The sequence below is a fragment of the Gallinula chloropus genome (genome assembly GCF_964237585.1).
Source record: "Gallinula chloropus genome assembly, chromosome: 17".
NCBI lineage: Eukaryota > Metazoa > Chordata > Aves > Gruiformes > Rallidae > Gallinula > Gallinula chloropus.
The window spans coordinates 16,259,392-16,275,787 of record NC_140102.1 but is presented as its reverse complement, the minus strand read 5'-3'; the positions used below and the strand labels follow the sequence as shown (position 1 = coordinate 16,275,787).

At 50.3% G+C, this 16,396-nt stretch overlaps 1 protein-coding gene across 1 annotated transcript; it reads left to right on the top strand.

Annotated features, from left to right (window-relative positions):
- Positions 1-14,236: 14,236 nt before the first annotated feature.
- Positions 14,237-15,163, top strand: LOC311198341 (olfactory receptor 14C36-like; the record flags this gene model as incomplete). The annotated part of the gene is made up of 1 exon (XM_084272263.1): positions 14,237-15,163. One exon carries the CDS (start codon positions 14,237-14,239, stop codon positions 15,161-15,163), a length of 927 nt encoding a protein of 308 aa, XP_084128389.1.
- Positions 15,164-16,396: the final 1,233 nt, after the last annotated feature.

Here is a 16,396-nt window from a genome sequence, read left to right as displayed (position 1 = left end):
TATAGATTGTGAGTTAAGGGGATTCACTGAGGTAGATTTTGTGGTAAGGAGAGGAACTAATATATTGTGAGTTAAAGGGATTGAGAGCTAAGGGGATTGTGAGGCAAGGGGATTGTGTGGTAAAATGATTGTGAGGTAATGGGATTGTGAGGTAAATGGATTCTGAGGTAGGGGGATTTTGAGGCAAGGGTATTGTGAGGTAAAGAGATTGTGAAGTAAGGGGATTGTTAGATAAAGTGATTTTGAGGTAAAGGGGTTCTGAGGTAAAGGGATTGTTAGGTAAGGGGATTGTGAGGTCAGGGGACTTAGAGGAAAGGGGATTGTGAGGTGAGGGGATTGTGAGGTAAGGGGATTATGAGGTAAGGGGATTATGAGGTAAGGGGATTGTGAGGTAAAGGGATTGTGAGGTAAAGGGATTGTGAGGTAAAGGGATTGTGAGGTAAGGGGATTGTGAGGTAAGGGGATTGTGAGGTAAGGGGATTGTGAGGTAAGGGGATTGTGAGGTAAGGGGATTGTGAGGTAAGGGGATTGTGAGGTAAGGGGATTGTGAGGTAAGGGGATTGTGTGGTAAAGGGATTGTGAGGTAAAGGGATATTTATATAAGGGGATTGTGAGTTTAAGGGATTGCGAGGTAAGGGGATTGTGAGGTACAGGGATTGTGATGTGAGATGATTGTGAGGCAAGGGGTTTTTGAGGTAAAGGGATTTTGAGGTAAGGGGATTGTGAGGCAAGGGGATTACGAGGTATGGGGATTGTGAGGAAAATGGATTGTGAGGTAAGGGGATTGTCAAGTAAAGGGATTGTGCGTTAAGAAGATTGTGAGGCAAAGGGATTGTGAGGCAAAGGGATTGTGAGGCAAAGGGATTGTGAGGCAAAGGGATTGTGAGGTCAGGGGGTTGTTTTTTAAGGGGATGGTGAGGTAAAGGGATGGTGAGGTAAAGGGATTGTGAGGTAAAGGGATGGTGAGGTAAAGGGATTGTGAGGTCAGGGGATTGTTTTTTAAGGGGATTGTGAGGTAAAGGGATTGTGAGGTAAAGGGATGGTGAGGTAAAGGGATTGTGAGGTAAGGGGATTGTGAGGTAAGGGGATTGTGAGGTAAGGGGATTGTGAGGTAAGGGGATTGTGAGGTAAGGGGATTGTGAGGTAAGGGGATTGTGAGGTAAGGGGATTGTGAGGTAAGGGGATTGTGAGATAAGGGGATTGTGAGATAAGGGGATTGTGAGGTAAAGGGATTGCGAGGTAAAGGGATTGCGAGGTAAAGGGATTGCGAGGTAAAGGGATTGCGAGGTAAAGGGATTGCGAGGTAAGTGTATTTTGAGGTCAGGTGATTGTGATAGAATGGGATTGTGAGGTAAAGAAATTGTGATGTAAGGGGATTGTGTGGTAAAGGGATTGTGAGGTAAAGGGATATTTATGTAAGGGGATTGTGAGTTTAAGGGATTGTGAGGTAAGGGGATTGTGAGGTACAGGGATTGTGATGTGAGATGATTGTGAGGCAAGGGGTTTTTGAGGTAAAGGGATTTCGAGGTAAGGGGATTGTGAGGCAAGGGGATTACGAGGTATGGGGATTGTGAGGAAAATGGATTGTGAGGTAAGGGGATTTTCAAGTAAAGGGATTGTGCGTTAAGAAGATTGTAAGGCAAAGGGATTGTGAGGCAAAGGGATTGTGAGGCAAAGGGATTGTGAGGCAAAGGGATTGTGAGGTCATGGGATTGTTTTTTAAGGGGATGGTGAGGTAAAGGGACGGTGAGGTAAAGGGACGGTGAGGTAAAGGGACGGTGAGGTAAAGGGACGGTGAGGTAAAGGGACGGTGAGGTAAAGGGACAGTGAGGTAAAGGGATTGTGAGGTAAAGGGATGGTGAGGTAAAGGGATTGTGAGGTTAAATGATCGTGAGGTAAGGGGACTGTGAGGTAAAGGGACTGTGATGTATAGGGGTTCTGAGGTAAGGGGATTGTGAGGTAAAGGTATTGTGATGTAAAGGGTTTGTGCGTTAAGGGGATTGTGAGGCAAGGGGATTGTGAGGTAAAGGGATTGTGTGGTAAGGGGATTGTGTGGTATGATGATTGTGGGTTAAGGGGATTATGAAGTCACAGAATTGATTGACATATTGTGAGGTATGGGCGTTGTGAGGTGAGATGTTTGTGAGGGAAGGGGATTTTGAGGTAAAGGCATTGTGAGGTAAGGGGATTGTGCGGTAAGGGGATTGTGAGGTAAGGGGATTGTGAGGTAAGGGGATTGTGAGGTAAGGGGATTGTGAGGTAAGGGGATTGTGAGGTAAAGGGATTGTGAGGCAAAGGGTTTGTGAGGTAAAGGGATTGTGAGGTGTGGCCTTTATTTTGAGAAACAAAGCCTCAAGCACTGCCAGGTTAACAGATAACAGTATGGAGCCTTTAGGCCATGATCCTCAGGGAAACTAAACAAGGTGGCAGCATCGTTACCGGCCCCCTGATAGGGCAGGCTCCAGGAAAAAGTGTCCTCTATTGTTACAGTATATCTGCTGTCTGATGAGGTTTTAGACGTTCTATTGGCATGGTAAGATAGAGATGCTGCTGTGACAGCAAAACGTTGACCAATCAGATGTAGCCCAGGAACACCCTATGTTTGCAAGAAAGCAGCCGTCTGCAGAGCATATAAAAAGGAATGATTCTTTACAATAAATCGACTCTTGCTTGCATCAAGCTGTGTCCCGTCTCTCTTTGTCGGGGCAGAGAAAAGGAGAGGAAAGGATGTAGGGATAGGGATGGGAAGAGAAAAAGTCCCAACAACAACAGATGGAAAAGCAGGAAGCAGCAGGAGTGATGGACGACATGGAAACAACCCCCAACAACCACCACCACCAAAGAAGGAAAGAGCGTGAAGAAGGGTTTGGAAATGGGGGTGAAGAAAGGAAAATAAAAGAGGAGAACGGGGGGAGGAAGCAAAGGAACCCCCTGCCAAAAGAGTAACTAGAGAGCACGATCAAGTTTCGTGCAGGGCTAGGGGGCTTATGGGTGGCAGGGAGAACTAGGGAAAAAAACACTCAAGAGAAATGTAAAGGAATGGGATTCTGGGTTGGAAGGAGGAAGAAGAGGACGAGTAGGATGAAGAATCCAGAAAGGAATCCAGGGAGGAATCTGAGGCAGAGGAGGAGGAGAAGGCATAGGAGGAGGAAGGACAATGAACAGTATGAGGAAGAATAAGAAGGAAGAAAACAGATAAGTGGAGGAGGAAGGTGGAATATGTGGTGGAGGAAGAAGAGGAAGAGGAATCCAAGAAGGATTGCAAAAAGGAGGAGGTAGAGGGGGAGCAGAAGGAGGAGGTGAGGAGGACGAAGACAGACAATGAACAGTATGAGGAGGAATATTAAGGAGGAATACAGGTAAAGTGGAGGAAGAATACAGGAAGAGGATGAGACAGACAAAGAAGAGGTTGAGAAAGAGGAAGAAGAGGATGAGGAGAAAGAAGATTCCAGAAAGGAATACAGGGAGGAATATGAGGAAGAGAAGGATTAGGAGGCAGATTTGGAGGAGGACCGACAATGAACAGTATGAGGAGGAGGAGGAAGACAGACAATGAACAAGATGAGGAGGAATACTAAGGACGAACACAGGTAAGAGAAAGAAGGAACATGAGGAGGAGTGAGAGACAGTGGAAGAAATGGTTGTGAAGCAGGGAGAAGAGGACTAGGAGAATGAAGATTCCAGAAAGGAATAGTGAGAAGAATATGAGGAGGCGGAGGAGGTGGAGGCAGAGTTGGAGGAGGACTGACAATGAACAGTATGAGGAGGAATAATAAGGAAGAATACATGTAAGATGAAGAGGACGATGAAGAGGATGAGATGGAGGAAGAAGAGGAAGAGGAGGAAGAAATATCCAATACGGAATATGAGGAGGAGGAGGAGGAGGAGGTGGAGGAGGTGGAGGAGGAGGAAGACAGAATATGAAGAATAAGAGGAGGAATACTAAGGAGGAACTAAAGATAAGAGGAGGAATGATACGATGATGAGAATAGGACAGAGGAAGAAGAGTCTGAGAATGAGGAAGAAGAGGACAAGGAGGACGAATTATCCAGAGAGATATACAGGGAGAAATATGAGGAAGAATAGGAGGAGGAATCCAAGGAGGAACGTAAGAAGGAACACAAGAAGTAATACGAGGAGAAGGAGGAATGCAAGGAGGAACTGAGAAGGAATATGAGGAGGATGAGGAATACTTGGAGGTGGAGGAGGAGGCAGAGGATGGACAATGAACAGTATGAGGAGGTATAGGCTGAGGAAGAAGAAGATGAGGAGGAAGAAGAATCCAAGAAGCAATACAGGGTAAGAGGAGTTGAAGGAATGTGACGAGGAACAGAAGTGGCAACAGAAGAAGGAATAGGAGGAGGAGGTGCTGGAGGAGGAGAAATTCAAGGAGAAATAGTAGAAGAAATACAAAAAGGAAGACGAGTAAGAAGAGGAGAAGGAATACAAGGGCTGCCAACCCCACACAAGGCCAAGATGGCTCCGGCTGGGACTTGCTGCCCAGGCTGTGTGAGATACCAAAAGTCCCGGCTGGGCAGGGGAGCGGAGCTGCAGGGAGAGGGGGTGCCGGGGGTGGGGAGAGGCTGGCGGGGGAGAAACGCCCCCCTCCTGTGGGGAATGGAACAGCCGCCCGGGAAAGGAGACACCTTGTGCTGGTGGGAGCAGAGCTGCGAGAGCCCGAGGAGCAGCAGCACAGCCCGAGACAGGGGGTCTGGCAGCCATGTCAGTGTGGGTGCTGTCTGGCAGCACGGTTTCAGCCACGCAGGCACTGTTACAAGCTCTGCATCTCTTCAAGGCTGCCAATTGCCAGTGATTCCTATTTCCAGCCTTGAAGAGGTGCACAGCTCTCCCCATGTCCTGGTTTAGATCACACTGTACTTCAAGTCACTGGAAACAGAGACTGTGGTGACAAGGTTCAAGCATCACTTTTCTGACAGGGAGAGAAGCAGGAAGCAGGATCACTATGAACAGTCTTGGCTAATGTAAAGCCATCCAACAACCATTCTGTCATCAACTGAGTGAAACTTGCACATAGGGTCAAGGCTGGGTCACCCATCACTGGGAGAAGGTAGGGGGATTAATTAGGTCATAAAAAACCCACTTTTGACCAGAGGAGAGCATGTTTCAGAGCAGCCACAAATTCCGTCCCCTCAAGGACTCCCCTCATCCCTTGCAGGGGGGGCACAGATCCATGAGAGCAGCAGAACCACATACCTGGATCTTGCTAGGGGCACGGCAGGTCCGGGGCTCTCACCATGCCCCTTTGGCTCTTACCTTACCTGTGGGCAGGAGCAGAAGAGACAGTGTAGGGAGGGAATCTGCCCTAATGAGATGTCAGCGTTGCCGCTGAACCAAGTTTGGTTTGTGGGACATGAAAATACCCCAAAGCAACCTACAAGAGTTTCCCCAGCAGAACTTCTTGTTGGGAGACTTCTTGCAGTTCCCAAAATTTATGTTCCCTTGGATGGGGATGATCAGGAAACCAAATACCTTTTAGAGTTACAAAATACATTTATAAAGCATTTCTCTTGGCTATGAAAGCCCTGAGCCGCAGCACCAGAGGGGCTGCTTGTGGGCTCCCTGAGGAGGTTTCAGGCCAGGTATGTCTCTCTGTCCTCGCTCTTTTGTTCTGGGAGCTGCTGCTGGACGTTTGGCATGTTTGAATGTGAAGGAAGGTAGAGCTGAGAAATGACATAGGGCACTGTTAGGACTGTTCACTGAGGTATTAAAGCCTGGTAGGTGATTTCCCCCTTGGGTTCTTACCGACAGGATGAGAAGAAGGGACTCGGGCAAAGCTCTGGCTGAGAGGGGGTGACAGGAAAGGAAGTGGTTGGTAAAAATGCCAGGGGTTTTTGGTGAACTCTCGGCCGCCCGTGCGATTGGAGAGGGATCCTCCAGCTGTTACGCGGTCATCGAACAAGAACTGGGGCTGGGGAGCTATCAGGGTAAAGCTGCCCCCGTCCCCTCACTCTAGAAATGATAAACAGCAGCTGAAGGAGCAGCACAGTTGGGTCACGAACTGGCAGCGATGGGGATTTTAGCTTCCCAATGGAAACAGCGTCACAGCACAGACCTCAGCCCGGCCGGAGGGGCGTCCCTCAGCACCCCAGCAGCCTCCTCGTATCCCCCCTCTTCCCTGGCACGGCGCAGGCAGCTCCCAGAGGTGCCAGAGACACCAGCAGCACCAGCAGCACCAGCACCAGCAGCAGCAGCACCAGCAGCAGCACCACCAGCATCAGAAGCACCAGCACCAGAAGCACCAGCACCACCAGCATCAGAAGCACCAGCACCAGAAGCACCAGCACCAACACCAAAATCCTGCTTGAGAGCGCGACTTGGGGCTGAGGCTGCACTCAGTATCGAGTCCCACTGTGCCTGAACTGGGGGGCAGGATAAAAGACATCCCCGAAAGCTTCCCGCTCCCTGCCTCGGTTTCCCTTTGGTCAACAGCTATTCCACCGGTTCAGCTGCTGCTCTTCAGAATCATGGAGAAAAGATGTTACGCAGAGGCGACGGCACATCGAGGCATCCAGAGCTCCAGAAATGGGAGGGATATATGGAAGGGAAGGGAGGGAGGGAAGGGAAAAGCCCCTGAAAGGAATAACTGGCGCGTTGTATTTAAATATCAAGGAGGGATTTGGGGTCTCATCCTCACCAACGCCAGCCAGTTTCTGCTGCTCCAGTGCTGGTTCACCTGACTGTGTGCTTTTGGAAATGCGCATGTGCAGTTTTCCCTCCCCACAGAAAGTACTAGAAAAGGAATCCAGTGAACCCAGTAGTTCTGCCATGATGATGGCGCACAACAAAAAAGAAGACTCCAGCCAGTTTTGACCAGGCCTGGGGACCCACCTAAAGCTTAATTTGCTGAGTAATAGGTGACAGGGTGGGAAAACTGTGGACTGCCTGCATTGCATATTCCAAAGCTGATTGGTTTTGCATTTCCAAAATCACAACAAACAAGGGAATGTATTAATTTGATGGTACCAATTTATGATGCATTTTTAATTTTGTTAACTTTTGCTTCATGTGTCCTTGTGATCCTCACACATATTCATCTTGTAAATGTTCATGTAAAGTATCATTGTTTTGTTTTCCTCCAGCCCCTGAACTATAAGGGACAGAATCATAGAATCATAGAATTGTAGGGGTTGGAAGGGACCTCGAGAGATCATTGGGTCCAACCCCCCTGCCAAAGCAGCTCCCTAGGACATATCACTCAGATAGGCATCCAGACGGGTCTTGAATATCTTCAGTGAAGGAGACTCCACCACCTCCCTGGGCGGCCTGTCCCAGGGCTCTGTCATCCTCACTGTGAAAAAGTTTTTCCGCATGTTGGTGCGGAACTTCCTGTGCTCCAACTTGCAGCCATTGCCCCTTGTCCTATCCCCACAGACCACTGAAATGGGGCTGGCTGATTCCCCCTGCATCCCCTGCTTAAGATAATTATAGATTTAATTAGGACCCCCCTTAGTATTCTCTTCTCAAGGCCGAACAGTCCCAACTTACTCACCCTTTCCTCATAGGGGAGATGCTCCAGGCCCTTAATCATCTTCGTAGCCCTTCTCTGGACTCTCTCCAGGACATCCCTGTCCTTTTTATACCAAGGAGCCCAGAACTGGACACAGTACTCCAGGTGGGGCCTGACCAGGGCAGAGTAGAGGGGGAGGATCACCTCCTTTGACCTGCTGGCTATACACTCCTCTGGATGCACCCCAGGATCCCATTGGCTCTCTTAGCCACCGAGGCACACTGCTGGCTCATGGCCAACCTGTTATCAACCAGGACCCCCAGGTCCTTCTCCACTGAGCTCTTCTCCAGCAGGTCATCCCCCAGCCTGTAGTGATACAAACGGTTGTTCCTTCCCAGGTGCAAGACTTTATACTTGCTTTTGTTGAACTTCATCTGGTTTCTAACTGCCCAGCTCTCCAGCCTGTCCAGGTCTCGCTGGATGGCAGCGCAGTGTTCCTGCATGTCAGCCACTCCTCCCAGCTTTGTATCATCAGTACTTGCTGAGGGTGGATGCTATTCCCTCATCAAGGTCGTCAATGAAGATATTAAACAGAACTGGACCCAACACCGAGCCCTGGGGAACACCGCTAGTAACAGGCCTCCAGTCAGATTCTGCTCCTCAAATCACAACCCTCTGGGCTTGGTCTGACAGCCTATTGTCAACCCACCTCACCGTCCACTCATCTATCCCATGCTTTCTCAGCTTTGCTATCAGGGTGTCATGGGAGACCGTATCAAAGGCCCTGCTGAAGTCAAGGTAGATGACATCCACTGCTCTCCCTCCATCTACCCAGCCTGTTATGAGATCGTAGAAGGCTATGAGATTGGTCAAGCACGATTTCCCCTTGGTGAATCCATGCTGACTACTCCTCATGACCTTCTCTTCCAATTGCTTGGAGATGGCGTCCAGAACAAGCTGTTCCATTACCTTTCCAGGGACAGAGTGGAGATGGCATCCAGAACAAGCTGTTCCATTACCTTTCCAGGGAAAGAGGTGAGGCTGACTGGTCTATAGTTACTAGGTTCCTCTTTCATGCCCTTTTTAAAGACTGGAGTGACATTGGCTATCCTCCAGTCTTCAGGCACTTCTCCTGTCCTCCAAGACCCAATGGAGGACCCCAACACTCCAACTTTCATACCCAATCTGTGGGTCCCGAGGGGCCTTTGATGTGAAGACCAAAGCAAAGGCAGCATTCAGTATCTCCACCTTCTCAGCATCCCCCGTTACCAGGACACCCTCCTCATTCAGCAAGGGACCTACATTATCCCTGGTCATGCTCTTACTATTCACGTATCTAAAAAAACCCTTTTTATTATCCTTTATGTCCCTTGCCAGCTTCATTTCCAAGAGGGCTTTAGCCCTCCTAGTTGCATCCCTACAGGCCCTGACCACATTCCTGTATTCTCCCCAGGTGCTCAGACCCTTTTTTCACAATTCATAGATCTTCTGCTTCTCTTTGAGTTTACCCAATAGCTCCGTGTTCATCCACGCAGGTCTTCTGCCTCTCTTTCCCGATTTCCTGCTCAAAGGGATGCATCGTTCCTGTGCTTGGAAGAAGCACTGTTTGAATAATAGCCAGCTCTCACAGGCTCCCATTCCTTCAAACAGAGTAGCCCACGGGATAGCCCCTATTAAGTTGCAGAGGAGATCAAAGTTAGCTCTTCCAAAATTCAGGGTAGCTATCCTACTTTTTGGCTTGCTTCTTCCACCCAGGATCTTGAACTCAACCATTTCATGGTCGCTTTGTCCTAAGCTGCCCCCGACCTTCACTTCCCTAACGAGCCCGTCCTTGTTAGTGAAAACAAGGTCCAGCACCCGCCCTCCCCTTTTAGGCTCCTGCACCATCTGTAGCAGGAAATTGTCTTCAGCATAGTGCAGAAATTGTCTGGACTGCATACAACTGGCCGTGTTGCTTGCCCAGCAAATATCTGGATAGTTGAAGTCCCCCATAAGGATCAGTGCCCGGGATCTTGAGGCTGTTTCTAACTGCTTATAGAATGCGCTATCAACCTGCTCCTCTTGATCAGGTGGCCTATAGACACTCACAACAATGTCACCCATACCATTTTGCTTCTTGATTTTAACTCACAAGCACTCGAGGGATGTTCCATCCTTCCCCAGGTGTTGGTAGTTAGGGCCTGGCGATCGGAAGATGTCGGGCTGTACAGAAAGGTAGGACACCCCTCCCCCCCCTCAGGTAACCAATAGTAGGCAGCCGGTGATGTAAGCGGATGGAAATGACATTGTAAACCTCGGCTATAGAACACTGTGCCACTCACTAATAAATGCCATTTGCCGTCCCCCATGTTGGTGTCTGTGAGCTGATGGACCGAGCGGCCAGAGTGTGGCCGCCGTGCCGTTCCTGAACCAGGTCGCCACGCCTAGAAAGGCAACAGCCAGGTGGAGCTCAATACATTCCAGCTGCTCTCTCACATAAAGAGCAACTCCTCCACCTCGCCTCCCTAGCCTGTCTTTCCTAAAAAGCACATAGCCATCCATGACAATGTGCTAGTCGTTCAGGTTGTCCTGGGGGATTCCATCCACTTTCTGCCCCCATCTTTTGACCCAGGGGTTTCGGGGATATTGTTTCAACGTCCATGGCCAGTCTTTAAATCCTGAAGGGCTCCCACATCCCCAACCATTTGTCAGTTTAAAAGCGTTGGGCACCTGCTGGCCTAAAGTTATAAATCCATTTTGTCATCCCAGGCTGAAGAGGGGGGCACAAACATTTCCCCAGATATTAAAGGTGGTGAGAATGGTCGACCAAAACAATGTTTGTGATAGTCTGCTAAACGTCCTATAAATATTAACAAAGCAGTTATTAACTAAACTATACAGACAATTAAGAGCTTCATCTATTCCTTCAAGCAGGTGTCAGAGATTCCATCTGGAAAAGAAAAGAGAAAAAACCCAGACTCAGTTTGTATTAAGGAACTGTTCATAGATTGTTACTAGAAGGATGGAATAATCCACCTTGTATTCACTTTGTGTTCCTTCCCGTGGGCATCTTTTGCTTTCCAAGTGTATTTGTTGAGGGGCTCAGCCAGTACGAGGGGAACGGTCCCAATGGTCGGCATTTCTACCAAGACTGGCAGACCAGGAGAGAAAACTGGTTTTCTGGGGTGCTGGGAGTGTGGGGTTTGGGGATTAAAGCTGGGGTTTTTGGGACAAAAGGCACTGAGTCGGGACATCCAATTATTCCCCAGCAATCATTGACTTGGGGAACTGCATCCCAGAGACGTTCTGCCCAGTGTGGCTTGTGAGCTTTTAAAAACCCTTTCAAAAGCCCATTAGTTCCCCCACTATCCCATTAGCTTGGGGGTAACACGGGGGGTGAAATCCCCACCTGACTCCTCCCTCCTTTGCCCACTCCTGCCCCTTGGCAGCAGTGAAATGCCTGCCCTGGTCTGACTGAACAGACTGGGGGTCGGCAGAAAGCGAAACCAATTGGTCAGGGCCCGCCCTGGATGTTCTCCTGCTGCTCCTGGAAATGCCTGGGCTTGGACTAGGCCAGAAATGATTTCCAGTCCCACTAATACTATTGTTTCCCCTCTGCCTTCCCAAGGGCTCCAATAGAGTCGATTTGCCAGGCCTCCCAAAGGGTCTTTTTCTCTCTCAGCTGGAGGGGGGTCTCTTCCATGGGGTGCCGCTCTAACCGCAGGCAGCATTGTTCACAGGCCCAGATCCAGGTGGGGCAAGCTTCCCAGTGACAGGCCACCCCCTGGCATGTGCCTCCCTGTGTGAATCCTTGGATCCTGCCTGGCCACGTTTCACATGCAGCCATTCCAGGAGCCTGTCCCAATGTCATCTGAGCTGGTCCTCTTTCTGCAGAGGGGCAATGCTGGCCAGTTCCTCTGAGCTGAGGGAGCTGGGCCTCATTAGCTTGGAGAAGAGGAGACTGAGGGGTGGCCTTATTCAGGTCAATGGGTAAAAGCTGGAGCAGAGGAGGTTCCATGTGAATTTAAAAGAGAAACTCTTTCACTGTGAGGGTGCCAGAGCCCTGGGACAGACTGCCCAGAGAGGTTGTGGAGTCTCCTCCTCTGGAGACATTCACACCCACCTGGATGTGTTCCTGTGTGGTTTAGTCCAGGTGATCCTGCTCTGGCAGGGGGGTTGGACTAGATGACCTTTTGAGGTCCCTTCCAACTCCTAATGTTCTGTGATTCCTTGACCTTGGATCTCCCTGCACATCCCTCTGGCCCCTCAGGTTTCACCGGGTGTTGGTGTTTTAACACCTACTTCTTGGCCTCCCCCCCATTAATTCCCATGAGAGCTGGGACCAGCAGCTCCCAGGAAGCAGGTGCCTCTTTTGTGGCCACTGGAACTGTGGCAAGAGGAATGCCAGCTTTGGTTGGATTGAGGCAGCCATGTGCCAGAGCTGCATCCCTTCCCCAAGAGGAAAGAGTCCCCTTCCCGTCATCTTCTGGGGGTCCTGTCTCATGTGGAGCCAAAAAAAAAGTGATTCTTCTGCCCAGCTCGTGTTTGATCAGGAGAAAGGACTCTGCTGGAAAGAAGGATTTCTCCCCAGACTAGAGAACAGATGGCAGGGATGACTTCAGTGTCTTTCCAAGTTGGTTCCCTGGAGTTTCAGGAATACCTCAGAGGAGCCGAGGAGTATGTGACGCCTTCACCTGCCCCTCTGCTGTTGCTGGGCTGGACTCCTGGGACAGTGGGAGCTGATGAAACATTACAGCAATGATGAGGGACAGCTCTGCCACAGAGTAGCTCCTCTGCCAAGCACACAGGGCTGGGGACACTGCCTGTAGGCACCAAGGGGAGACCTGAGAGGTTGAGAGAGCTGCCAGATGCTGAGAGCTCATTGGAGGAGAAATATCCTCAGCACTTTACCTGTGAGTATCTCCGTGGTATGTCTGTGGGTGCAGGGCAATGCAGGTTCTGTTCCTGGAGGGATCTCCTAAAGCTGGGGCATGGGACATTGTGTAGGGTGTGTCAGGAAGATAGATTCTCCATAGGACAAGAAGGTGCTGCATGGAAGCGATGCTCTTCTGCCCTATCAGAAGGACAGGGCAGGACAGCTGTCTTCTCCTGGGCACGGCTGAGGGGTGGCCAGGGCTGTCCTTGCGAGCAGGGTCCTTGTGACGCAGGGGTCTGTGTGCTGGGGCAGGGACTCTGCTGCTGCCAGGGTGCAGAAAGTGCTGCCTGGGTCAGCTTTGCTCCCAGCCAGAGCTGATCCTTGAGAAATGCCAAAGAGAATATTTCTCCAAAGGCAGAGTCTTTGCTTTGACTTTTCCTCTCCTGTGGGCTGTGCTGAGTGTGGTAGATGAGAACTTATTTCTCCCCTTGAGAATATGCAGTGAAAACTTGATTCTCATGAAGATGTTGGAGCCTGGGCTGAGCCCTGCACACACAGAGGTTCCCTGGGGCAGTGCCCTGATGCCAAGAAGGGTCTGCAGAGCAGAGCTGAGAGCAAGGACAGGTTGGATGAGGTCTGTGAGCACAGAGCAGGAGGTGACATGGGCAAAGAGAAGCATCTGTAGGGACAGCTCCAGGCAGCAGAGACATTTTCAGGGAGGGAGGAGGAGCTGCTCCCAGAAATGCCCTGACAGTGGAGATTTGGAACCTCCCTGACATCCTGCACAGTGCAGACAGTTTCATACAGCAAATTCCTGGTTTCTCCCACCCAGCACAGACTCTGCAACAAGAGATCCAGGGTTTCAGGAGGAGTCTTCTCTTTGGTAACCTAAACCCCTTGAGGAGAAACTCCTGAGTGCCTGTCTGTCTGTCTGTCCCTGTCCTTCCAGTTTGGGCTGCAGCATTTGTCACTGTTTCCCCTCCTATCCTTGCTGCCTTTCTCTCACCATTGGCTGGGGCTCTGAGCACGTCCATTGATGGGGCTAGCACTGAGCTGACCCTCACTTCAGGACACACATCTGTAGGAATGAGGATTTCATGAGGCTCCTGCTGGGCTGCAGGCTGCCTCCCACATTGGCACTGCTCTCCCAGGGACTCTTGTGCCCCAGAGAGGAGCCCCATGCAGGAGACATCTCAGCGCAGAGGCCGTGGCAATGCCACTCATCACCTGTGTGTGGGCAGCTGCACTGAGCCCTGGGTGTCCCTGGCTGGGAGTGGGGAGCTGAGATCCTCCTTGGGTAGAATGAGACCGCAGGAGGGCTTTGGAGCTCTGCCCTGGGAGACTGGATTCATCAGCTCTCTACAGGGTCCAGTTCATTCTACGGGGAACACCAGGGTGTGATCACAGAGCGTCCAGCACAGGGCAGCTAAGACCAGGGCTGACGGACAGAGCAGCTCTCCCCACTCTGCACACAGGGGAAGGTTTCACTGGCACTGCAGCAGCAATGTCAGGCAGTTCTGACAGAAGAAACACTCCCCAGTTGCAGTGAGGAGAAAACCAAAGCACCAAAGCTCTGCTCTGCCCTCGGCTGAAACTGGAGTGACAGTGCTGAGAAGCTCATTCCAATCCACAGGGGATTTAGTCTGAGATCACACCATCCTTCTATTTACTGACTGCTGCCAGGCAGGACTGAGTTCTTGAGAGCCACAGCTGACCCTCCTCCCAGCAGTGGCACACTCAAGCCAGCACAAAGCAGAGCTCACAAAAGGGACCTGCCAAAAGTCTTCCTGAATACAGAGAGTCAATATGAGGCTATGCTCTAAGAATTACAAGTTATTGTACTCAAAACAAAGTTCCCTAGCTTTTAACTCCCTTTTCCTTCTTGGACAGGTCTCCACACTTGATGGCAGCAGATGTCCAACAGCAGCAGCTCCATCAGCCAGTTCCTCCTCCTGCCCTTTGCAGACACACAGCAGCTGCAGCTCTTGCACTTCTGGCTCTTCCTGGGCATCTACCTGGCTGCTCTCCTGGGCAATGGCCTCATCAGCATCACCATAGCCTGTGACCACCACCTCCACACCCCCATGTACTTCTTCCTCCTCAACCTCTCTGTTATTGACCTTGCCTACATCTCCACCACTGTTCCCAAAGCCATGGCCAATTCCTTGTGGGACACCAGGGCCATTTCCTACACAGGATGTGTGGCTCAACTCTTTTTCTTCCTATTTTTGATCTTCACAGAGTACTATATTCTCACTGTCATGGCCTATGACCGCTACGTTGCCATCTGCCACCCCCTGCACTACGGGACCCTCCTGGGCAGCAGAGCTTGTGTCCACATGGCAGCAGCTGCCTGGGCCAGTGGCTTTCTCAATGCTGTGCTGCACACAGCCAGTACGTTTACACTCCCCCTCTGCCATGGCAATGCTGTTGACCAGTTCTTCTGTGAAATCCCCCAGATCCTCAAGCTCTCCTGCTCAGATGCCTACCTCAGGGAAACTGGACTCATTGTGGTTGCTATCTGTGTAGGTTTTGGGTGTTTTGTGTTCATTGTGGTGTCCTATGTGCAGATCTTCAGGGCTGTGCTGAGGATCCCCTCGCAGCAGGGACAGCACAAAGCTTTTTCCACCTGCCTCCCTCACCTGGCTGTGGTCTCCCTGTTTGTCAGCACTGCCATATTTTCCTACCTGAAGCCCCCCACCATCTCCTCCCTAATTCTTGACCTGGTAGCATCATTTCTGTACTCGGTGTTTCCACCAGCAGTGAACCCCCTCATCTACAGCATGAGGAACCAGGAGCTCAAGGATGCCATGTGGAAACTGAGGACTGGATGTTTCTAAGCAGCAACAGACTTTTCATCGTCTTCTGCATATCACTGTCCATGTAACTCACATTAGGACCAGTCTCTATTTAGTAGGTTTTAGTTGTCGGAGGTTTCTTTCAGTTTCTGTTTTGTCTCAGCTGTAATAAGGTTTCATGTTCATCCCATTCCTAATGATGTATGTCCAGGTCTTGTGTGACCCTTTAAATATCACTGACCATGTAACTCACCGTATGGCCAGTCTATATTTTGTTCCTTCTGTAGTTGTGGTTGCTTTTGTTCCAGTTTGGCTGGGCTATAATAACAGTGTCCACGTTCATCCCATTCCTGCTGTTGTCTTGTGTGACCCTGACACTGCATATTGACTACAATTTACTAGCACATGACTGAAATGGCCATGCTTTCCATCCAGGACAGAATGTGAATTTCCAGGATTGGTACAGTTGATAGCAGAATAAAAACCTTACCCTGTACCTGGATTACTGCCAATCTGTCCCTTTCATCTTCCCCATCACTCAGGTGTTTCCACCTCTTCTGATGGTACCACCATGCGTAAGGACACCTTATAAGCAAGCTGGCTGGATGTGTGCACTTCACTTTTCTCAACAGGTTTCCACCTCCGCTCAGCTCTCTGAGCTTCAGAGATTTGGAAAATGTCCCATCTATCACAGAATCACAGAATCACAAGGTTGGAAGAGACCTTTGAAGATCATCAAGTCCAACCATTCCCATCCTAATATAAACCAGATCTCTAAGTACCTTATCTACCCTTTTTTTGAACACATCCAGGGATGGTGACTCAACCCCCTCCCTGGGCAGCCTGTTCCAATACCCAATCTAAACCTGCCCTGGCACAGCTTCATGCCATTTCCCCTTGTTCTATCTCCTGTCACCTGGCTGAAGAGACCATCACCCACCTCTCTACAACCTCCCTTCAGGTAGTTGTAGGTGGGGAGAAGGTCTCCCCTCAGCCTCCTCTTCTCCAGGCTAAACATCCCCAGCTCCCTCAGCTGTTCCTCATAGGATTTGCCTTCCCACCCCTTCCCCAGCCTGGTTGCCCTTCTCTGCACTTGCTCAAGGACCTCAATGTCCTTTTTATGGTGGGGAGCCCAGAACTGCACACAGTACTCAAGGTGTGACCTCACCACTGCCGAGTACAGGGGAACAATTACCTCCCCAGATCTACTGGCCACACTGTTTTTGATACAAGCCAAGATGCCATTGGCCTTCTTGGCTGCCCGGGCACACTGTT